Below are 24,572 nucleotides of genomic sequence, written 5' to 3'. Positions count from 1 at the left end.
CGCTAGTTCAGAACATCGGTGTGGTGTCTGCGATTTGCGTGTGGTGCGACTGCGAGGGGAGACGGTGTGCGCGGAAGAGCGACCGCAGAACCGCAACGTGTGTGCGCGTGCTGAGAGGAGATCGCCACAGGCGTGGGTGCGGTCATGCCGCGGAGCGCCACATTAGTGTGACGGTATACGCGGGAGAGCGAGCGCAGAGCTGCAGTGTGTCCGCGCGTGCCGGGGGATAATGAATCTGCAACTTTAGAATAGACATAAGCAGACAAGTGTTCTCAAAGGATATTGCATATCGTTCAAGATATCAAATCTGTAAATGACAAAATAGAATACTAATGCAGGCTGAAAACCCATAACTTTCAAACAGGACACGTGTAAAAAACACAGCAATGTGTGCGTATGCACATAACCATCCTTATTTCTTGAAGTGCATTGTGGCCAGGGCTCGGCTTCGATCACCGTCAAACTAAATTTGAGCAAATGTGACAAACTGACAGCAGTAATTATGCGATGATAGATTACTTTGGATGAGCCTGCACTATTATGAAAGGTTCACGTCATTTACAGATTTCATTTTTGTTAGCATGAGCACCCATGGTGCTGATGTGGCCACTTCACATATTTACACTGAACTTCTTTCGCACCGTACTTAGCCAACCGTACTATTCGGAGGAGCGGTTCCCAGAGCAGACTGTAAGAGTGAGCATTGGAGACTACTATGGTAATGAGTCCTAATTAGGATAAAACCTTCCAGGAGTATATCACTACATCACTGATACTGTCAGTTTGCCACATTTGCTCATTTAATTTGGTGTTCTTGAAAAGAAGACCAGAATGCCCTTCAGCAGGAAATGACTATTTTTAGCATATACACGTCTTAAAACTCATGTTGAAAGTATTTTAACGATATATTTAGGTGTCGATACATAAATGTACTCATTCGTGGCTTTCATGTCATTCAAGTCACTACAGACATGCTGTCATAAGCACCTATAAATCACGTTTTGTTTAAATTATTTAATGACAGAAATACCAGTTTACGTCGGGGATGCGTTCCTGAAAGTTGCAACGAATATCTGTTGCATTTTCCTCCCCCTGCATCTCTGATGAGCACGTTTGGTTATGTACGGTGGCAAGGCAGTTCAACATACCGTGCATAAAAAAACACGCGGATTATGGAAACTCGATTGTAAAAATCGTTGCACGTTAACCAGTCAGTTGCACTTGTGCTGGATGACATTTGAAGCTGTCGGGTCTGCGTTTCCTATTCGCATCCAAAGTTTCTGTGACTATTGTGACGTTTTATGTGTACCGAGTATTAAATTAATCATCTGTTGTGAAAGAATCACAAATACTGTATAAAGAAAATGCTTCGTAGCCATCACTGTGCCGAAAAGCTCTGGCAGCATGACTTGCGTCGGTCTGTTGAATAAATAAAAGCTGATGAACGTAAATTTGCTTTTCACTACCGTAAATGTAAAAGTATGCCACCCATAATTTCTTCACACAGATATCCTGAATCAAAAACATTGAAAGGCCTAATTTATTGGACGAGTCACATGCCAGTAGTGTGCTTCACTTGAACATTAAACAAACACAAGAAATGTATTACAAGCGCAGCTTCTGTGCATATGACAAAAGAAAACCAGCGTTTCCTTAAGTACATTCGGTCACCATCAAAATAAATTTGGGTAAATGTGACCGACTGACAGACCTGATGCAGTGGACAATTGTGGACAAGTTCTTGCTCAAATGTATTTTGATTGTGACCTAAGAGGACCAGTATACTTGAAAATATGCTGATGCAAAGGTTCTTTTTTGCGTGGTTTGAAACGCATGGTTTTCCAGCCTGCACTATTTCTGATGGGAAGTTATTATTTAAATGTCATGGTTTGTACTGCTCTTGTTTGCCTTTACGCTCAAATAAATTGAAATGGAAACAAATGATTGCGTGTACAAATGTATGCATGTTCGTCAGGACGATGGAAACACGAGTTTGTCAGTGGTGTAACAGGTTATGTAATTATTGTCGTCTTCTGGGCAATTGATACACTACTAAAATTAACCTTTGACCCTTGTTTCTCAAAGTTAAACTCAAGGGGATACCCACTACAGCTATGAGTGAATATTCAATATAAGTATCCTACTGCAGAGCTACATAATGTGCGCATATGGCAACATAGTAAATACGAGGTAAAGAGAGACAATGGAGTGATGACGCAGGACAAGAGGCAGAAAGAGATGATCATTAGATAAATATTTAAATTTCGTTCTATTAATACATTTGAAGACCGACATTGCTCCAAATACATCACTCAAATGAGGAAGCAGTACTCAATTAAGGTGAACCAATGAACTGCTGTTTTCAAAGCTGCTTACGAAAAGTGTGCACATCACGAGCGTGATTCCAATGTTTTGTTTATGAACGTTAAATACCTCGTTTGTGCTATATTGTTTAAAGACCCAGAACTTGTTCACTGCAAGTGATGCTTGTCTTCATTTTGTTATTTCTGTGCTCATCAGACGGATCTCCCTTGTAAAATATCAAGGAAACTGTATAAACTGGATCATCCATCTAACAAATAAAATGAATCTTGATTTGAAGATTTCGTGACTGCAGGAATCCATATTGTTTGGTTGTTTCGGTAAAGTCACGTAGGTATAAAATAAAATAAATCACGACGTTTCGATCGTAACACAAGCGGTTATCCTCAGGTGGAAAAAATATAACCTTGTTGTAGCTGCTCTCGCTAGTTCAGCAGTTCCACTGACGGATTATATTTTCTCCGCCTAAGGACGACCGCTTGTGTTGCGATCGAAACGTCGTGATATATTATTTTAATTTATTTGTATTTTTCCATCTACGTGACTTTACCGAAATAACCAAGAGTAAATAAAATGAACGTTTACTATGAAAATGGTCCTTTACAATACTGCATTACAATTGTGCATTTGTGTAATTTTGTAAAAGTGTAAAAAATGAATCTCCACAATGTTATAATTTTTTTTAAATGTACTTTTAGCCACCACCAAATATTCCATGTTAACAGTTTCCAATATGTAATGTACAGCATTTCACGCTTACACGTTGTTCCATCGCTTGGACAGGCTTAGAATACAAATCAAAATGCACCCCACCCAAATTAACCAAATACACTACACACACAGCATAAATCATGTTGATGCGCACGTCACCGTAATGTATACATTTCTACTTTCAGTGTTGCACATCTAGTATTCCATTTTACTCGATGAAAATAGAACATGAAACCTTATACTGATTCAGTGGCATTCAAGTATCTATTCTAAAGCGTTTGGTATCGTTTCCAGTTCATAATAAAAAGCTTTAACGCAAATTAGATTAACTGTTAAACGAGGGAAACTTATTTGATGACAAAGGACAGTATTAAGAACCACTGTAAATTAATGTCAAATGGTAATTGGAAAAATACACAAGTCTACATAATTACTCTTTTAAAGCAAATCTGTTACAAGGTTGTTCATTACCAAAACGACCAGTAAAGAGAAAACAGTAGAAAGGACACAATGTTCAAAATGCTCATATTTAACAGTTTGGCCTCACTTTTGGAATACCACATAATGAAATACCATATAGTATGGCTTTCAATGTAAACGAGATCAATATCCATTAAATAGCTGACAAATGCTTATCCAGGGCAACCAAGCAGGGATAACTTATTTTTTTTTGTTATAAGGACCCCTGGAGCAGTATTGAAGCTGCAACTACTGTAACAATGCAGGAGTTATTATTGTATGCAAAGGAGGCATTATAAGTGGGTAGACTGGTATAGAATGGAGCCATCATCACGTGGAGTTTCAGCTGAAAGGGGGGGACTGAATCACCAAATAAAGTATTAAACAGGAAATATAATTCCCAAGGTACCATAACTTAAACAAGATTTCTTTCAAATTAAGCAATACTGTTGTTCTAGGAGTTTGGCTGTTGATGGGTGCCCGATGACAATAAATCAAACCCAGCAACCCACACATCTCGCAAAAAGCTGTGATAGGTCGAAAACAATGGGACATTTTTTTTATCTATTTCGTTACTAAAATCCATCACGGAAAGAGTAGGTAAAAATAGAATGTATCTTACTTCAACTCCACGATGAATATTGCTACAAGGCCACATTTAATTAAGCAATAATAAATCTCCAATACACAAGTTAAGCAATGTACTCCAATTAAATGAATGGCACGGTTGTTGATGCTTGAAGACGAGAGCCACAATTAACAATTTCCATTTTAGTGAAATGCTTTATCTTGAAATGTACATGTGGATGTATTTTGCATCACTTTAGCGATTCTAACATCTATAAGGTAAATGAACCGTCACCTTACGAAAAGCTAAGATGTCTTAAGAGGCACCTATGCAATGTAAAAAGATTCCCAAAGGTATTTAAATGAACGTAAGCAAGAAAATACCCTAAATAAAACACTTAAAATCTAATCCCACATAATAAACATTACATATTCACGTCAAGTGCAACTATTAAAACAGTGCCATGATTGTTTACATCCCCTTGGCTATCGGTAACCTTGTCTTTGTTTCCTTCATCACGAATGACAGGTTGTTCCACTGCAGCTTCCTGCAAAAACGTCTTGAGGCAAGACCATAACATAACCCATTATCTTTCACCAATGTCCACACAAATGTGTGGGTAATGTTGAGACATTATTGGCCCCAGTTTGCTGACGTGTTTGGTTTGTGAGTTCAAGTGGTGTGCAGATTTAGGGCTAGATTTCAGGGCCACAGGCTCTTGGGCCTACACAGGCATGAGCACCTCACCATACACATCTTGCCCATCAGCCTCATCAAATGTAGGCTCTGCGTCCTTGGCATCCAGCTACAGCCGTCACACATGACAAAAGCATGCAATACACATACAAATCAGGACAATTAAACAACACACGTAATCCTGGCAATACATGTGCATTGAATCTCATTGGAGTTTCCTTAACTACATTCAAAACACTTGTCACATAAGAATATTATGGGATACAAATGAGCCATTACTTATAGTGCACCAAAAAGGCTTATGAATAAAATACAAAAAATGTTAACACTTTGTTCAACCACAAATATCCACAGAAATAATGTACTCTACCTGCCTTCACAATGCATATATCATCAAGGCTTAATTTCAGTTTCCATACCAAAGTTTATCGTTTCAAGTTTAATTTATTTAACCAGGTGGGAACTCAAGAGACCAGGATAGTCTAATTTGCAAAACTGACCCAGGGCATTAGTCTGCCACGAGGGGATGATAACTGCTACATGATCTCAATTGAGTAATTTGAGTGTCATTTTAAAATTTAGTCAATTTTAACCCTTGCAAATGAGGGATTTTAACGTCCACTGTGAAGCAGAGGGTATTTTTTACAGTTATTACACGCAGTAATAATCAGATTTTAATTGTTAACCTCCGCAACAACCATGTCACCACCCTGGATTTGATTGTGCAACAAGCACACACCATAGTATACAACTCAATATTCAAGTCTACCATCGAAACTGAAACATCGAGAAATTAAGCACTGAAAATAATTACTCGCTGGCAGTGCACCTATGTGTTTTGGTGTCTGCAAAAGAAACTTACACATTTGAGTTCTCGGTCAGTGAAGATGCGGGAGAGCAAGAAGCGTCGCAGTGGCACAGTGAGGATGAGCACGAAAGGGAAGGCGAGAGAAGCGGCTGTTGACATGACAGCCCAAAGCCCCCCGAGGCACACGAATTGGATCCCTGTATACAGGTTCATGCGCAGCGTGCGCACCTGCAGGACACGTAAAGCACACAAGTGTCATTTAGATAAGCAATGCAAACAATGAACTGCATATATAACTTTGGACTGGAATCACACCAAAAGATGACTTGCAGTCTGATATTATTCAAAATACAGATGCATGTGCCGATAACATGAACTGCCCTTATTTAATCCACTGCTGGGTAAGGGCCTCCCCCCAAACCGGGCAAGCATATACAATCTACAAAATAGAATTTTAATTAATGTCAAGGTAATAACAGGACCATTCATTAATGGTGAGAGCATGCTTATGATATACATCTATAATGGTTGGGTATAAACCTGAGCTGTTCCTACCTTAGTGGCATAAGCAGTGTCCGGATGGTATTTGGCAGGCATGAACACCAACATGAGACGATCGTAAAACTGGATTCCATTGAGGGACGTGACACCCATGTAAAGGAAGATGCCAAACAGCACAGCGATGGGAATCTGTCGCAACACCTGACCCAACACCATGGAGAGGCCTGGTGGGTTTGAGTATTTGGGAAGAAGGCAAGCATTTTTTAGAGAGAAGTGCAAAGACAAACTGTAAAATATACATGTAAAATATTTATTTTAATGTTCTGTAATTTCTGGGTAAAGTAGTATTACCAATCACTTGTTATGTCAAGCAACAAAAAGGGTGGTTTTGGACTGAATGCAAAACCAATATTGTTTCTCCTGCACTGGTGCTGACATTCCTATTGTGCACTCATTGTGAACAGTTGTCTTATTTGAAGACTTACTCATTCCAAACACAACTGCTATGAATCCATTCAAAATAGTAAGACTGCAGTGATGTGGAGCTCATCTCATCATACTTTAATGCTATGCATGGACCTAATCACTGCAGCATATAAACATTTACACCACAAAGTAATAAACGCAATTATCTAGACAAGAGCATGAACACATTTTAGTTGGTGATGAGGCGGGCGTAATGTCTTGCACACGCATACACCCAATAGCAGATGAAGCACGCACCGACGATGACGGCCACAAGCAGCCCTGTGATGCGCTGCTCTTTCACGCATTCAATGCGAGGCTTATCGCCAGGCGCTGTCGCCTTGCTCATAACGGTGAGAGCGTTGACGTGTGTGACGGAGCGCACAGTCGCGGCCGTGAGCCACGGCAGGCCGAAGATGGTGCAGATGGCGCCCATCACCACGATAAGCAGCAGGTCCAAGTGGAAGCCCGACCCCTTCAACAGCATGCGCTCCTTCTTGCTCACAATAAGTCTGATAGCCACAAAGCAGGCACAAAATACAGTGAGGGAAATAAGTATTTGATCCCCTGCTGATTTTGTACATTTGCCCACTGACAAAGAAATTATCAGTCTATAATTTTTTTATACAGGTAACAAGCTGAGATTAGGAGCACTCCCTTTAAGAATGTGCTCCTAATCTCAGCTCGTTACCTGTATAAAAGACACCTGGCAGCCAGAAATCTTTCTGATTGAGAGGGGGTCAAATACTTATTTCCCTCATCAAATGCAAATCAATTTATAACATTTTTGACATGCGTTTTTCTGGATTTTGTTGTTGTTATTGTGTCTCTCACTGTTCAAATAAACCTCCCATTAGAATTATAGACAGATCATTTCTTTGTCAGTGGGCAAACGTACGAAATCAGCAGGGGATCAAATACTTTTTTCCCTCACTGTATGGGTGCACACAGATTACATAGATGCCATGTAGACATGAACCCAAACTGATTCGCATGCCTCAACTCTTTTGAAGTATTAGTAATGTGTTACTTTCACTAGAAATATATATTTCACAAAAAACTAGACGAAGAATATGAAAACGTTGCCATCTGCTGGAGAAGACAGATGCTGATTTAAACCAAATTTCTTAGATTGACATCTAATATTCAACCCATATTAAAAAATTTCCAATCACTTGTTAATCAGCAAGATGATCACCTGAGGTATGCAATCCCATCCTATACATGCGAAACAAGTATTGCATGTTCATTAACATTTACAAATGAGTTATATCACCGTTATACTTTCAGCAGGGTTTAATGTTTTGTTGTGCATTAAAAATCAAACCAGTACATCTCCTCATTTTAGTTGTGATATGTGGAACGTTTATGTTGCAATGATTTAAAAATGCAAAGATTGGCTTTGTCACTCACGTGGTGATCTGGGACTCCATGAAGATGAGGATAAAGACAAGCATGCCGGGAACGACACATGCAAACATCATCCACACAGGAAAGGTTCCTTCTGCTCCTAGGGGATTTATCACCCATCCGCGCTTGCTTGGAGAAGTCACCGAAAACCCATCCGGCACATTAAGTTTCTGTCAGATAAACATGAGGGTAGAAAAAAATCATTTCAATATTAACAAGGGGATGGAAAAGTACCGTAGATTTGACTTGCACAATATAATTCATTACCATTTTGAAAAATTCCCACCTCCCACCTCCCTCAAAGTCACCACTGCTGTTTTCATTGATGCAATTGTTTCGGAAGCACCTTATAAGTACAACTTTCATAAATCTCTATATAACATTTATTTGTTATCAGCAAAGCAGTGCAGTAAAATACACGGTTGTATTTTGCTATGCTTCAAAGCAAAAGCCCCCCACCAACAACCTGGAATGATGAAGTATGGTCAAATAACCGCAACAACTCGGATGGCGTGTACTGTGCATAAAACCAATGTTTATTCACTGAGAATGGTGGCATTTTCAGTGTGGTGTGACCAGCTGACCTGCGTGTAGGTGTTCGGCACGCCAAAGTCAACAAGCACCATCACCAGGATTGCAATGGGGACTCCGAAGTCCCCGATCACACGCCGTACCTGCTCACAAGGACAAACAAACCAAACAGTTCACACTCCTGCTTGACATTTTATGTACAAAGCATGCTCCCAGTGCATACATGAGTGTCAACTCGCATTCATCTTTCTCTTATCAGATTATACATGTGCTGCTAAATACCATATCCACAATCCCAAGACTCACGAAAATGAATTTACAAATTAGAGCATTTTATTAACATGTTCAGAAAACAAAAGTGTATAATACATGGTACCTCTGTATATACTTAATTCTCAAGTATCAGCCTTTTAATTTATTTTTATAGGAAGTCATATAATTGATATCTGAAATTTTACACCCAGACTACAACTTATCACAGCTAAACAATTAATAGATAATTTAATAATTATACCAACTCGATGTTATGTAAGCTGTAACTCCAATCTATAAATTAAATACTAGATTTTTGGTGATGTACATTTTAAATGCATTATATACTTGAATATCTCAATGAATGGTTAAACACAAAAAAAATCTTAAGAACTATATTTTACCTGCTATACCAAAAAAGGTAGTGACATTCAAATGCATTCCAAGATGCCAAACCCACCTTGCCACCGAGGAAACGGCCGTTCTTAAACTTGCGCAGGAAGAAGGCTATGAAGAAGGTGCCGGACATTAGCAGAAGGGAAAGCAGAGCTGTGTTGGGTTGGTTCAGCACTTTTGTTGTCGCTGCTGTTGTGCCATTTACAATGCTACTGTTACTGGTTTCTGAATTAGTTGTCATGTTACTTCTCACAGGATAGGTAGCAAGCAGGGGGTGATCTTGGAACACCTACATAAACGAACGCATGAAAACACACAATCATTTTGTTCTAGACATGTTTCCAACAATTGTGTTATTTTTATATATTAGCAGGCAATACCGGGCGATGCCCGAGTACTTGCAGCTATAGTTTGTGATTATTGAGTGGCTGAATCACTGTATTCAGAAGGGGGTCACCGGCGTTACAGCAACTGTTAAGATTTTGCTGTTCCATGGGGCTGGAAAAAATGTAGTGTAACGTGTCACAATGGGGTACGAAATTATATAGGCAAGTTTTTTTTTTTTTAAGCGTGAATGCCGTTTGTCTCGCACAGAAAAAATATAAGGTGGTGGTACAGTTCTGATACAATATTGGATTAGCCCCCCTCAACCATTCTTCCCCTCCCGCATAAATACTGCTTCCGATCGCTACCTCTATCCACGGTAGGGCAAGCGAGCCCAGACGCCCCCAGTCGGTCCCTATTTTTGAGGGTGTATCGCTCCGGGTTTTTTACACGCTGTTTTTCCACCTCTTCGGAATCTACTTTGTATTCTGGGTTCTTGAATGATAATATATATTTGAAAAATTAATTACTGACCATATGTTCTGCATACCATATTCACAATTATAGGGTCATATCTGCCATCTCTGTTGACTTCTAAAATAGCGGGTATCTATTACGAGGTTAAGCCTTACTGTATAGCGATGGTGGTAACGTTATGGTAATAAAGAAACAAATTCATTGAAAAAGTAAATTGGCACCTTATAAAGCTTGGAGAAGGTCTCGTAGATGAAGATGAGGGAAATTAGTATGGAGAAGATCTCCTGTGTAAAGCGCGAGATGAAGCGCACCATGAAACTGCCTTCAAATGCTACAAGGAGGAGCACGATGATGACCATCCAGAACCCAATCCACACCCGGCCGGTCAGATATTCCACACCCTGGGATGTGCAGAACTGAACAGAAGAAATGCAAATCCACATGGAAACACACAACACATTAAACATCCCCTGATATTTCAGACAATTACCGAGTACTGATAATGGAATGGTGCAGAAGATGCCAGCCAGCACAACAGTCCGTTTTTGGTTACAGGTCCTCATATGCAAAATTAGAAAATTTCCAATCATTTAGATGTACCCATTGCCACTAACAGTGGGACAGAAGCTGTGTCAAGTGGATTGTATAGAAGTATGCTGTTTATCAGACCATCACCTTCACTTGCCCGATCCCAAACACACTTCCCTTCATATATGGAGATACACGATGTGAAAGCCAAAGCAAAAGAAAATCGATAAAAAAATTATAAACACAAACACCATCTCTTCAACATGAACTTCATACAAGAGTACTTACAGTAAAAAATGCTTCTTCAAAGACAAGTAGGGGCCCTGAGAAGCCAATAATGAGAAGCGGTTGGGCGCCTAGCAATGCGAAGAGGATTCCTTGCAGACAAGTGGAGATAATGAGCTCCGACACTCCCATCAGGCCTTGGGACTTTTCACCTGTTGAGAAGACCACACGGAATGCAGATGAGCAAAAGAAAAAAACACCAAAATAATTCTAAACAAATAATGTCTACAAGCACACAGGGGCACCCCACCACACTGAACCCTACAAACCTGAACAACAAATGCACGATACAAAAATAACAATTTCAGTGATTTTGAGTGACGAGGAGAGTCAGGAATGTAAGCACGAGGTTGCCGACATCCATTGTGGAAGGTGAGGTATGGGAAATATGCTGTCACACTCGTGGGATATCAAGGGTTTCGTTGAGCTATGCGTTTGATGGGTTTAGTTAAACCACAAATAATTGTACAAAAAAGCCACACTTAAACCACAATTTGATTACGCTGCATCCATCTCTTGGGGTATACATTTAGGAGACACCAAAACAATTGCTTCAACATTAACAAGCAGTATTTTTCAAAACAAAGAGTCTCCTTTTACCAAGAGGCTGGGAAAGGTCTCACTGTATCTTCAACCATTAACCTTAGCTCCAAACCACATACTCACTCAACAAGCCCCCAAAGGTGATAGCCGGAGACAGTGCGGCAAAGTAGATGAAGATGACAGCGGCAAGGCATTGTGGGTTGAGGGCATCGCGGAGGTCACTCAGGTAGAGTGGGTAGCGGCGGCGCGCATCCCGTACCAGCCCTCCAAACAAGCGACCCGACCTCCTCAGGGGGTCGTCTGGATCGTCATCTTTCCGCTGGCTGGGCACAGCCGCTGATGGAAAGAACACAGTAAAGTATTGCATTTCAGGAAATAAGAGCTCACGACTTTAATGGAGGACTTAGGAGGGAGCTCGGGTGGACCCCTGAAGGTATAATTTCAGTTTACTCTCTGCATTAGCATGGCCAGAAATATTGCACTTCCAATGGCTGTAAAACAAAGTCCTAGCCCATTTCCTTAGGGACCCTGTGCTCATTCTTTGTTTTGCCGTTGCTGTGCTCACGCACCATGGACGTATCTTGTAAAATAGCCAGGTAACTGGCTAAATGGATCATCCGTGGAACAAATAATATAAACTTAAAAACAAACGCAAGCACGCACTTTGTTTTAGCTCAGCTGAGGTGGGAACGATGTTCAGCTTCTTGCTCTCATCCTCTTGTCGCCGCTTTTGCAGCATGTCGCGCTGGAATGCGGCTACCGAGCGCAGTAGGCCATCGTCCGTGAGCTCCGAGGGAGGCAGCACGATGCTGACGTCCAGGAACTCGGTCATGGCATTCAGCAGGTCTTGGCGCTCGTCTGCCACATAAGCAGCCTCATGGAAATCCTGCCCAGAAAGAGAGGTGGGGAAAGTTGGATTTAAGAAGCACCTCGAAATGATGCGAGACATATATAGGCAGACAGCAAGGGGAATGCAAACAGATGCGATTGTAAAACACATACAAGTTTGTTTAGATATATAAAGTGGTTGCACAGTGAAAATGTGAAGAACTTAAAAGGTAATGTGCATCTTGTCAGGTGCATCTTGACACTCAACAGTTATAAGATTAATAAAATGCACATGGGTACTACAAAATAAGAGTTAAATATGACAAACTTCAATCTCTTTCATAAACCACGTTTGGAAACTCAAAATGAAATGAGCTCAGAGGCTGCATTAACCACTGATCGATTAGGTAAACAGTGCATGTGTGGGGACATACGCACCTTGTCGGACATGAGTGTGGAGATGGAGCGTCCAATTTCATGGTAGTCCATGTGAGCCTCGCTGGGGCCCAGCAATACAAAGAGGAACCGTACGGGCACTGGCACCTCCAGCACAGACTCGAGTAGCACGCCCTCACTGAGTCGAACAAATGCCATCGCCGGCTGCTCCAGAAAATCCACGCAACCTTTTAAAAGCACACAAATGAGTATAGTCACACATAAAGCTTCTTCAATAAATGAACGTATGCAAAAATATGGATGTTTTCCAGTCTTTAGCAAAACATAGGCCTTCAGGTTTACACCAACATAAATTAGTGTACGCTATATTTTGGATGACAATAGTTCAAAAGTTGCTTCAATCTAAGAACATTATGTTTGAGGAAAGAAAATTATTGGGAAATCAAAACATTAATTGGTGAAGCTACAATCGGCCGTGGTACACACACATAAATAAAAGAACCAATACATGCACCAAAAACACTGCCTTAAAATAAATATATACAGGGAAATCTATCTGCATGTAATTAACCAAAGCTATAATCAGCAATTTAGAATCTACAAAACTAAGCATGGCAATCCTTTAACAGATAAGCCTCCAATAACTAATTAAAATAAAAGCAATTCTTTCAATATCCATCATCATAATTATTAGCAATGAGTGAATATCAACCACATTAGACTTCCACAAGAAGGTTTTATACCGACAAGCACCACGGTGGCCTCTGCTCCCTGTGGGATCTTCCCAAGTAGCTTGCCCTCCTTCTTAGGCTTGATGCGATGGGAGTCACCAGTCAGAGAGTTGTCTCTTGTCAGAGAATGGGCATGCTGGAGAGAAGTGGGTGAGGAGGGTAAATAATGGGCTCCATAATTGCATTCTCATTGTGTGAGCAGTATATGCCAATGTTTTTGTGTATACAGGCATGAAGGCATATTAAGTGTAAATTCTGACATTTTCCGGAATTAAACAAAAAACATTTAAACAAAGAAGCACCTATGTCTCTTGCATTTTTGAAAGCTTAAGCACTTTGACCAGAGATCCATGCCTGCCATTGCCAAATAAGCTTGTCAAGTCAATGAGTTCTTACCTGGTTTAACAAAATGGTATTAATTTACCATCTACATAAAAAACTATTAGCATATTGTGTGATGTCGTGAGTGAGAACGGTTTATTAATAGTACGTTCCCCTACAATCTTGGCGAACCAAAAGGTACAAAAACATTGCATATTGTAGGAATCTAGCTCAACAATAACCAACTCGAGTATTTTGTATCAAATTCTAAGATGGGCTTTCGTTTGTAAAGTTGCTTCAGTTTATTTTTGTAATAAAGATTTGACCATTAAAGTTATCGCAGCCTCCACATCTAGTCCTTGAATAAATAGCCTGGATGTTTACATACTCTCACCTCTGGTGTTTCGTGGTCACCCGCTTCCCCCATCTCGATTAGCACATTATCCACGAGAGGCTGGCTGGAGGCTGGATCCCCTGCTGCCCCTCCATTTCCTCCACTTCCAGCCAGCAGGGAGCCCAAGCTTGTCGCAGAGATGTTGCGTGGTAAAAAGGAACCCACTGGCACCTCCTTCATGTCATTTGGATGCCTGTGCAAATTCAGAAAAAACAATCTCGCTTCAGGCAAAACAAAACAACAAAAACGTTCCTGGCCACAGATTTATAGTACCATCTTTATCACATACCTGTGCCGCAACAGTAGGGCTCGAAGTACGTTCGCACGGTCCTCCTCACGGATCTGATCCGAGATGATCAGCTGTTCCACCACCTGGTGCGCTATGGTGGGTAGCGTCTTTTGCTCCAGGTCAAGAAGTACGGTGCCTGTAAAAGGTCATGTAAATACGTGAGAGTGTTTGATCATTCTTATATGATATGGGCGTGTGTTCATGAGCATTCCCACAGGTTAACTGGTCAGAGAATAGTTGGAATGGTGGGGGCTACATACATTTGAAAAGTGGTGATTGAGGAAACAGAAGAGAGGGCACCGATTGTGTGTTTGTAAACAATGGTCAAGTCGCTGATTAAGCCATAAATTATCTGCAGTACACATTACATAGAGTATAAAAAAACATGAAATATGGTTGTTGAAGGTAGGCTGATTTTCAGTGATTAGCAATGCATTATAAAATATGCTTTTAGTGGATCTTTTACCTTGTGAAATGGCCTTGCGTAGTTCAAGCAGCGAACGGAACGTCAGCGAAGCGACATGTGGCTTGCCCCATCGGTCTGTCTCAGCTTCCACGTCCTCTTCAAACTTTATCCACCGTGCGGTCTCCTTCCACTGTCGCTCTTGACGTGCCGGGTCCATTACCAGCTCATTCAGCTCCACAAACACCTGCATGAATGCAAAAGACCATATTCAGCACACACATGCAAAATGTGCAAAAATTCTATATTTGAACACAATCAACTCCACCTAAACCAGTCATAATACTGAATCCATGAGAAAACATTTCAAAACGAACAATATTCTTTGATATAAGTAATAAATTAACAATATTTTACCAGCTTTAAAATGTAACATTTCTCACAAAAAAGTGATGCCATAATTTATCTCAAAGCACATCATACCATAAAAATCATGCTGTAAGGTTAGCATATCTTGAGGGATCGATTGGGAAGGATGCATTTTCAAGCAACAGAAAAAGAAGGACTTACAGGAATGTGACGAACAGGGAGCGTCAGGAAGAAGGGAGGAGAGCCACTGAGAGGGTAGCAGAACTGGGAGCGAGGAAACCTTCGGCAGGAGAAACCTCTCGCTTTACAGCGAGTGGAAAGCTTTTTGGCAAGGAATTGAGGTAGCAAGCCGCAAATAAGAACACAAAAACATCATGAAAAATAAACAAGAAAATAATAGATGGAAGCAGAAAACTTCAAAATTGTCAATGTAAAATGTTTTTTATCCTAAATTATTTTTATGAAACACCTTTTTTCTTCATATTAAAGTAATTGGATAAGAGCACAATTATTTATAATATAGTAATATGTATACTGTATATTAGATCTATGTATATACCAGCTGAAGGACAAGTTTGGTATTGAAGATAGTATCTGTCCTCCAAATTGTTGATACCTACTACATTAGTGGCATACCGTTCTAATGTAAGAGGGCACCGCCCAGCTTGCTCCCTGCTGTTTAGTAAGCATCTCCAAATGATGGGTGTGTTTGGATACAAAATACCTATCGAATCCTGAAAAATAGTTCGTACATTGTGAATGAAAATAGTCGAAAGGTTGTAGTTTGATAACTTGATCGAATAATCTATGAAGGGGAAACAATGTGAAGACAACTAATAAGCATGCCCTGAACATAGTAAAAGCAGTAAGTCAGAGAGAAAATATTCTAGACGTTAACTTCAGGAGTCAAAAGGGACATTTATCGCAAAAGTTACCTCGTGGGGACGGCGGTCGTGCAGCTTTTTACGTCCTGACAGCTTATGAACTCCCTTCCCACGCGAAGAGTGAACAGACTTCCTGACGAGGTGGCGTCGCACGCCTGGAACGTCTTCCAAACGATGGCCTGCAGGACAGGGGGAAGATCATTAACACTAGATTTGAAGCTTTCGTGACTGCAAGGATTCATACTCTTTGGTTTTTTTGGTAAAGTCACGTAGGTAAAAAATAAATGAAAACAAATAAATTAAATCACGACGTTTCGGGTGCAACAAGTGTCCTTCAGGTGGGGACAACGTAGCGAAAGCACACACGCTTAAGTGTGTCTGACACAAGTAGCGCTTAAGTGTGTCTGACACACTTGTGTCTGACACACTTAAGTGGTTGTGCTTTCGCTACGTTGTCCCCACCTGAAGGACGCTTGTGTTGCGCCTGAAACGTCGTGATTAAATTAATTTGTTTTGATTTATTTAATAAAAAATTTTTACCTACGTGACTTCACCAAAAAAAAACAAAGATTAAGATCATTAACACTACATATTTCACACGTCAGTCAATGTCAAATGCCATAATCCAGTCCTTTGTAATTGTGTAAACAATGTATACAAATGAAATTCATACTGTAGTAAATTTCAGAATTACCAAAACCTTCATGCTATTTAAATTAGATTTTCAGGAATTAATGGTCAGCATTCCACATGATCATTCAATGATTCAGACAATAAGCTCCTGACACAAAACTGCACTGGACTATTTCAGTGCAGAGCATTTGAGATTTTGTTGTTCATATTAAATTAATGCAATACGCAAACTTTTAAATGACACAAATGATTTTTCTATTAAAAAGGATAACCAAAGTTATTTAAAGAATTACACTCATTACTTTTTCCACACACGTACAAATTGTCCAAGACAATAGATGAAGGAATAACAGACAATTTGAAGCTCAACCAGGTGAGAAAGCTATGTTCAGGAAAGTGTATTTTTTTACCTACCATTCACCACAAACCAACCATCAACTAGGTTTGAGAATACAATTAAGGTAGTCATCCAAACTTAAACACTTAAAAAAATAACTACGTAAAGAATCACCCAAAATGGATTCGCTACATTGAAATTGTATGATGTACAAATACAGAAGAATCCAGCAATGATATACACACGGAGAAAAACGATTCCAATTAAAGATATGTTGCTTACATTGTGAAAGTAAAACCATATCAGGATTTGAAGACAGTTATTATCACAATGGAAATTACTTATTATAAATTATTGAAAAAACAAAGATGGCTGTGCATTGTTGTACTTAATAAAAAAATGAAATAAATTCATGCACAAGTTCAATCAACAAAACATAATTTAAGCGAACTGGAAACCACAAGAAGATATTCAAGGTGGACTGGAAATACATTAATGAAATAAAAAGGTGAGAGCAGGTTAATTTTTTCTAAACTTTGAATTTTATCATTAAAATAACATAACAGTGTCTGTAATGAAATTTGTCAATGATGATATGTGTTACCTGATATGATATATGGAACTGAAATATGGACACTGACATAGAAAGTGGAACAAATGCTGAAAAGTGTGCTTTAAATAGTAACAAATGGAGCAGAAAACAAACCCAAAATAAAGACATATTGACTGTTAATGATTAAGCTTTGGCAGAACACATCCCTGAAAGGGATGATGGCTGACCAATGAGATTAGTGATGGACCATCGCAGGTAAAACGTCCCCCATACGACTATCACCAGGAGATGGAGCAATGAGATTATCTCATTTATAGTAGAAAAGTGGATTATGGAACATGGGACCATAAGGGACAGCGATGAAGTGGGGAGATGTTCATCCAGCAGTGGACAGAACATGGTGAATGATATATAAAATGCATTTTTTTTTATTTGTTCATGCAATAAAACAGGACGTGAATACTGATGGAGAGAGCAGAGGAGCTAATTTGCAAAAATACAGTGTAATTACTACAGAATAGCAATATAAAAAAACAATGCAGATGCAATTTTTCACACTGAAACATTGTACATACCGTTGACTGATTGTCATATACACACAGGCCACAGACATTTCAGTTACCTGCTACAGCTCCTGCTTGAGGTTCTACCAATTTGGATAGCGCATCTCTCTTTTATAGAGCTCTAAAACACATACACACAGCCAACCCTATCCTGCTTTATCCTGTAGACATCTATTTTGAATACATTGTTCGTAAAACTGCTACGTTTACTAGCAAACTTATTTGAGCGTACAAAACATGCCTGTAAACATCACAAGTTTACAGTAAATTAGACTCTAAATGAAGGGAGTTCAGTCTAAGTCTAACAAATATAACTACTGATATTGTTGTTTTTACAACTAGTTATGCATATTTCATGTTAGCTTATCTAATGTATAGTATAATGTATAGATAAAACATTGATGTGTAAATCAAAAGAAAATGGTTGCTATCTAACAATGACAGGATGTTTTTATGAATAATATGCAATTTGCCCATCAGTGTCATGGCTATTGATATCCACAACTCGTACACATACAATGTAGCCCTCAAGTAAATGTAACCATAACTGTTGTGTCTGGCATGTCTCACCTGAATTTTAGATGCAATGTGAAAAAACAATTGCTTACTAACATACACCTTTCCATCTCTGGCCTCTAAAATAATTGTAAACACTGCTATTTAGACACCTTTCCATGGTCTCTATTGGCAAAACCCAGCTGTTTTTATGAATAAAGCCTACTTAAAATAATGACATTGCAGGTTTTAAATTGTACTTATTATTAACATGTAACATTCTGAACAATAAAATCCACTTCTTATAGTGGAGGGAGCAGCGGTCCAGTGGTTCGTACAAGCAATGTGCTACGAACCCACCGATGTCAGTTTCATTCCTTGCTAATAGGCTAACATAAGGCGAGGGACATCTCAACCAAACCGACAATGACCAACCCCTATGATTGACACAGATGGGGGAGATCTTCATTTAGCAATGGATTAACAAAGGGCTATACATTATTTCGAAAAAAACAAATCCTCCATCATAACAAAATAATGTCTTAATGAATAGTTCACTAGTTTATATCACTATTTGGACCCACAATTCTGAGGAACAGCAGCATACAAGTAAAAGACGTAACATTACACACTCTACACAATTTTTAGGCTAATGAGTTTAATCAATAATCAAATAGAAACAAATGTATTTAAAATGTTAATTACTCAAAATCACAAGTAATCACTCACATGATGGATTGGGCCCCAGATACTCCTTGAAAACTTCCCAGAGATCATTGACCTCAAAGTCCATGACAATCTCGTCAAAGTCTTCATTCATGGCTCCAAACACGCTGTCTGAATCTCCATCTTCGACGACCTGGCGCGTAAATGTTCTTCCTTCTGCCCTTGTACCGTCACCCTCTGGCACCATTGTAACCAGGTTGCTTTCCTCTGTCCCTCTCACAGCTTTTTCAAGTTTACACCCTTCATTTTCCTTGTACCCATGTCGTTCTTTTCGTTTAACCTTGCCGCTGTTTTTACTTGTCCCTATGCATCCGCCTATGTTCTTGTATCGGTCTTTATCCTGGCCTGTGTCTAAATGTGTGTTTGAGTTTGTATCTGTGTCAATGCCGGCATTAGTTTGTCCGTACTCCATGACCTCTAGCTCATCAGCAGTCTCCTCTCCCTCTGCTATCACTCCCATGTCTGACGGCACCGAAAGCCGGTGACGCAAAGACATGTCCTGAGGGACCACTCACTACCCGGGTGCCACCCGAACAATGAACGAAATTGCAATGTTGCTTTTTCTTTCCCAAAAGAAAACTGCTGTCTTCTACTCAACTTTTATCTCCTTAAATGAATGATGAAATTTAAATGATCCTGATAATCAAAATAGATTGTATTTTTAAAGCCCCACAGCAGAGTTTGTAGTAATCTCTTTATTGGTAATATATAATTGTATTACTTATCTATTTTTCTAGCATTTCCCAATAGCTTTTTCATTTGTTTAATGAATAATCTTATATTCATGTCCACAGCTGCCACTCCGCATCAGAAAAACATGAATGTAGCTCAATCACCAAATCTAACTGTCCTTTGCCTGAAATTGTATCTCTGCAAGCCTCTGAGTTGGAATGTGTTTTTCCAACTCCCATGCTCCAAATGCTGAAAAATCTTGTCAATTTTCATCCAAAACAACCCTACAACCTCTTGCTGCAAAATACTCCATGTGTCTAAACTGCACTCACAGCGACCTATACGAACTACCAAGCCATCCTAACTCCCTGGACCACCCGTCTGGACATTGGGCATCGCTTTTATTGATCAAACCCATTTTCCATGACGTGTACCTCATGACCACTAGGGTTTGCAATGCTTCCATCGCCCCTAGCTTACTATCGTTACAGACTGATCAAGCCGCACATGCATTAAAATAAGAATGGAACCATATTAATACATGCAAGTGAATGCAGTCATATGGTGCTGCTGCACATCTGTAATCCATCAGCATTTGCGGAGCCAAGGTTTGGTGGATTACACAAATGTTGTGAAAATTCTTTCCTGTGGGTGTCGAGTTCCCATAACCTGGCTCACCAGGAAAAGACTAATCGCCATGTATTTCCATCTGTACAGTGTTGCCACCCTACGGGTGTAGGTTTTCTCCAGGCGATGCAGTTTCTTGCCACACGTATGAACACTCATTTATTGGCCGAATACATCTGAAAATAAAAGCCCAATGCAGAACCCTCCCAAAAAAGCAATATGACCCAGTCTGGCTTTCCTGGATAATTAAGTAACTAATTACTATTATATATAAGTTGACATCTTGATTGGAGGGGATGGTAGATGAGCAGTGTAGGGAAAACATGCAGACATGTATCAAGCTTTTATTCATGGCACACTCACCTTGGCAACAGGCAAAGTTCAGGATTTGAGCAAGATAAAACAAGTAGACAGAAAAGTATTTTCAAAATGCGCTATTCCTTTGCAAATATTACCAATCAGCTGGAAGCCTTATTTTAAGTGCATTATCAAATTCGATTATCCAGTTTTCTAAATGTATATTGGAATGCATATTCTTGGTTCTTTCGGTAAAGTCACGTAAATGTCAAAAAATTTTTTTTAAATAAAAGCAAAAAACCCACAACGTTTTGATCGCAACACAAGCGGTGTTCATCAGGCGGAGAGAAGACTGCTTGTGTTGTGATCGAAACGTCATGGGTTTTATTAGATTTTTTGTTTTCCATTTATGTGACTTTACCGAAAGAACCAAGAATATGAATTCCTGTAGTCGCGAAAGTTTTAAGTCTAAATATATTGAAATGGCAGCATCCAAATGCAATGGATTGCCAAACTATATAACAGGACTTAAAGCTTTCGTGACTGCAGGAATTCATATTCTTTGGGTCTTTCGGTAAAGCCACGTAGATAGAAAAAAATAATACAAATATCAGGACGTTTCAATCCCAACGCAAGCAATCGTCATCAGGTGGCTTTACCGAAAGACCCGAAAAAATATATAACAGGACTAAATGTTGCTATTTGTCGACAGACGTGTGCACATAGTCTGCTGTGCATTCACTTTACTGTTAACCTTCATTAGGGATGTGAAGGGCTTCCCCCTGAGGGCCAACAAACCCCTACCCACCATTCTGTGAATATCTGCCATCAATACCAGAAATCCATGTATGCCTATCCATGCATCAAAGCTTAATGAGGACACTCCTATGAAAAGCCAAGTTACTGGAAGAATGTAAATTACTGTATTTTAGAATTCAGAAATTGGCTTCCACACACAAATAGGTCCACTGGGGAAAATGTTAAAGTTACAAGGGATTACATGTATCATTAAAATTGCCAGTGATATCACTGTCAATTATTTTGTTCAGAATCCAGATAGTCTACTAAACTCTTTCAAGTGTTTAAATTGGTGTCTGCACACACTTCAAAATAGACTCAATCACCCTTGATAACCATTATTTCAAGCTGCAGCGTGTAAAGAATTATTTGGCACGTGTCGTGATGGGTACTGCAAGATTCGACCATCTCTGTCCAGTGTTCGCCAAGCTGCATTAGCTTCCGGTTGCCGAATTAATACATTATCAGGTTGCATTCATTACGCACAAAGTTCTTGCCGCAAATGAACAATACCTTGCTGATTTCTTAAAGAAGCATAAACCATCACGTGAACTCTGGTCATCCTCGCAGCAACTTCTAGCTAGCCATCGAACAAAGATGGTCACTGCATCGCGCGCTTTCAGATGCGCTTCTGTGGCCATCTGGAACGTTCATCCTTCCGATATTGGGATGCAACTGGAGCTATGCTCTTTTAAATCTAACTCATTAAATTATAACTGCTTTTTGTTTTTAGTTGTCCTTTCCCACACCTGATTAGCATGGTTGGCTACGTATGGTGCGAAAGAAGTTTAACATACATAACGGTACAGCTAAAAGGGAATCATTAAAGAAGGCATGGTAGTCAATTGTGACTCGTGCATTATAAAGATGACTGACAATGATGGTGTTGGAATTTAGTAACACACAATCACAAAGCATAAAGATAGAATTTATATTAAAAAACTAGATATTCTATGAGCTACCTACATAACAAAAACAGCTTGGCTTATAGGGGGTGAATTTTTGTTGCATTAAAACAAAAATTCCCTTGCATGTGGGGTCAGCTCATGGTGATGGCAATGAAATTCTAGTTCTCATCAATACTTAACCACATCAAACACCTAATATAACCAATACTGGCAATTAGTTCATGCTTTAATGAAATGTATTGTTGCAAGAGCAGCACCAACATCTGCTTTCCTGCAGCAAATCCCATGTTTGATTTATAATGCAGCTGTAATTGTTGAACATACAACCAAATAATCAAGACAGACATCAATTCATCGGCATTCCAACTACAGGAATATTATATTATACGTTGAAATTAAAGTCAAAGTGTTCTCCAACTCAATGGACAAGGAGAGGTGTTTTCCTCTTCCTGGCAGCCCTTAACCAGTGCTGGAATTTCCACATCTCTGGTCGGGCAGCATTAAAACATGAAATTACAAATATTACAATTCGCATCAAATTCATGTTCCTGTACTAGCATATTAACATCTGCATTTGTGCATATTTCAATGTTGCTTATGGTAAAACGTTATCATTTACAGCTATGTAAATTGTATTGACAGTAACACAACTTATGGGGATTTTTATACAAGTGGATTTTTTTTATCCAAGTGAGCAAACATTTTCTTTGCATTATTATTTCTGTACAGCCTCATTCATCCAAAAATGTGTTCCCTACTCAGAGACCAATGACCTGCATTTATTCGAAAACCTACGACTGCAAGTTAACCAGGATATCCTATTCAATCAAGTCATTCTATACAATAAAGTATTCGTACTAAATAATGGCATCTTGAATTACAACGGCACAATAGCGCCGTTGACTCAACGGGTTAGCTCTTAAAACATGGGCTTAAAAAGCGAGTGTTAGAGGCTCACTATGTGCTATACCTAGATTGAGTGCCAGAGACTAGGATCAATAACTCGTGAAAACAAGTTTTCATTCAGGGTTTTTACACCTTGGGACAAAGAACTGAGCTCTGGGCTAGGGTGACTTACTCTTCATGTCGTCCAGGTCGTAGTTGCCAAGTGTGCTCGCCTCGACTTCATCCGTGGGGACATGTGCATAGCGATCGTCCTTTCCAGTTGTCATGCTACCGATGCGTCGCCGCTCCCTCAAGTCATAACTGCAGCTCGGTGTACCATATGTGCTAATGGGATTCCAAGCATCAAACACACACACAAAATACAACAACAACAACCGCCATTCGCCACTAAGTGGCGGTGACATCACCACGACGTTTGTGCCAGGCCAAGTGCACCTTGAGGCCACGTGAAGTGTCGAACGCCCGCTGGCAGGTCACGGGGCAGACCCACACAAAATACAAAGATAAAGATCCCTCGTATAGCCTTAACAGACTGTAGGGGCAAGTGCTGTTAGCGAGCACCTATGAAGGCCAGAACAGTACACGAGGGGGTGGGTGGCCAGCACCACGCCCCACCGCCTTTGTCTCCCCAGTGGCTATGTTTACACACCGCACCAGGTACTCATTTAAAGCTGAGTCGACCTAGGGGAGGCCCAGAACCGGTTCAGATAATCGTCACTGGTGTTAGCCGTGAGCGGGAATCGAACCCGGGTCGCCAGGTTCATAGCGCAGTGCGCTAACCGCTACACCACCGCTTAATACAAGCACATATACACACACCAAGAAAGCTCAAAAGATTAAGATACAAATAACGGATGAAAGTTTAGACTGCTTGATTTTTATTTGAAATGTTAATAAATGCTTAAATGATTGGGCAAAGATGTTAGTATGGTGATGTTTGTACTGTATAGTAAAGCATAGCAAAGTTGAGGTTAAGTTGTAATGGTGCTCACTCATTGGCACTTTCCACCGAAGTCCCAGTTGTTGCAGGTGGAGGGTCACCATCGCCAGCCATCGGGGAGCTATGCACGGCATCCTCGAACGCATCTTCCTCGCCAATGCTAAACTACACAACAACTGCAAGTCACTGGGTTGCATGCATAAACAAGGATCGATCCTCTAATCAC

The 24,572-nt window shown here is 39.9% G+C and overlaps 1 protein-coding gene across 1 annotated transcript; it reads right to left on the bottom strand.

The window, feature by feature from the left end:
• Positions 1–2,873: 2,873 nt before the first annotated feature.
• On the bottom strand, positions 2,874–24,536 carry LOC133345143 (anion exchange protein 2-like). Its single transcript, XM_061555645.1, has 19 exons — positions 24,399–24,536; positions 23,579–23,730; positions 15,943–16,070; positions 14,702–14,885; positions 14,236–14,371; positions 13,947–14,139; positions 13,244–13,367; positions 12,543–12,727; positions 11,940–12,162; positions 11,400–11,612; positions 10,737–10,885; positions 10,142–10,336; positions 9,184–9,408; positions 8,525–8,614; positions 7,944–8,110; positions 6,789–7,042; positions 6,120–6,289; positions 5,619–5,792; positions 2,874–4,865 (listed from the first exon to the last, which is right to left on the bottom strand). The coding sequence occupies exons 1-19, from the start codon at positions 24,458–24,460 to the stop codon at positions 4,785–4,787; spliced, it is 3,105 nt and encodes a 1,034-aa protein (XP_061411629.1). The 5' UTR covers positions 24,461–24,536; the 3' UTR covers positions 2,874–4,784.
• Between the last annotated feature and the right edge of the window lie 36 nt (positions 24,537–24,572).

This window comes from Lethenteron reissneri, chromosome 21 (assembly GCF_015708825.2).
Source record: "Lethenteron reissneri isolate LAM-NWPU_2019-01 chromosome 21, ASM1570882v1, whole genome shotgun sequence".
Taxonomy (NCBI): domain Eukaryota; kingdom Metazoa; phylum Chordata; class Hyperoartia; order Petromyzontiformes; family Petromyzontidae; genus Lethenteron; species Lethenteron reissneri.
Note: the sequence above shows the minus strand (reverse complement) of the source record. Positions and strands in the feature narration are given on the sequence as shown.

Bases quoted from the DNA above. Each gene is read 5' to 3' on its own strand.
- LOC133345143 (XM_061555645.1), bottom strand. From the start codon at position 24,460: ATGGCTGGCGATGGTGACCCTCCACCTGCAACAACTGGGACTTCGGTG. The intron at 16,071-23,578 runs GTAAGTCACCCT...CCTGTCCTGCAG, and splicing joins CGACCTGGACGACATGAAGA to GCCATCGTTTGGAAGACGTT. The intron at 11,613-11,939 runs GTGCGTGCTTGC...TCTTTCCATCAG, and splicing joins CTCAGCTGAGCTAAAACAAA to CGGCTGTGCCCAGCCAGCGG.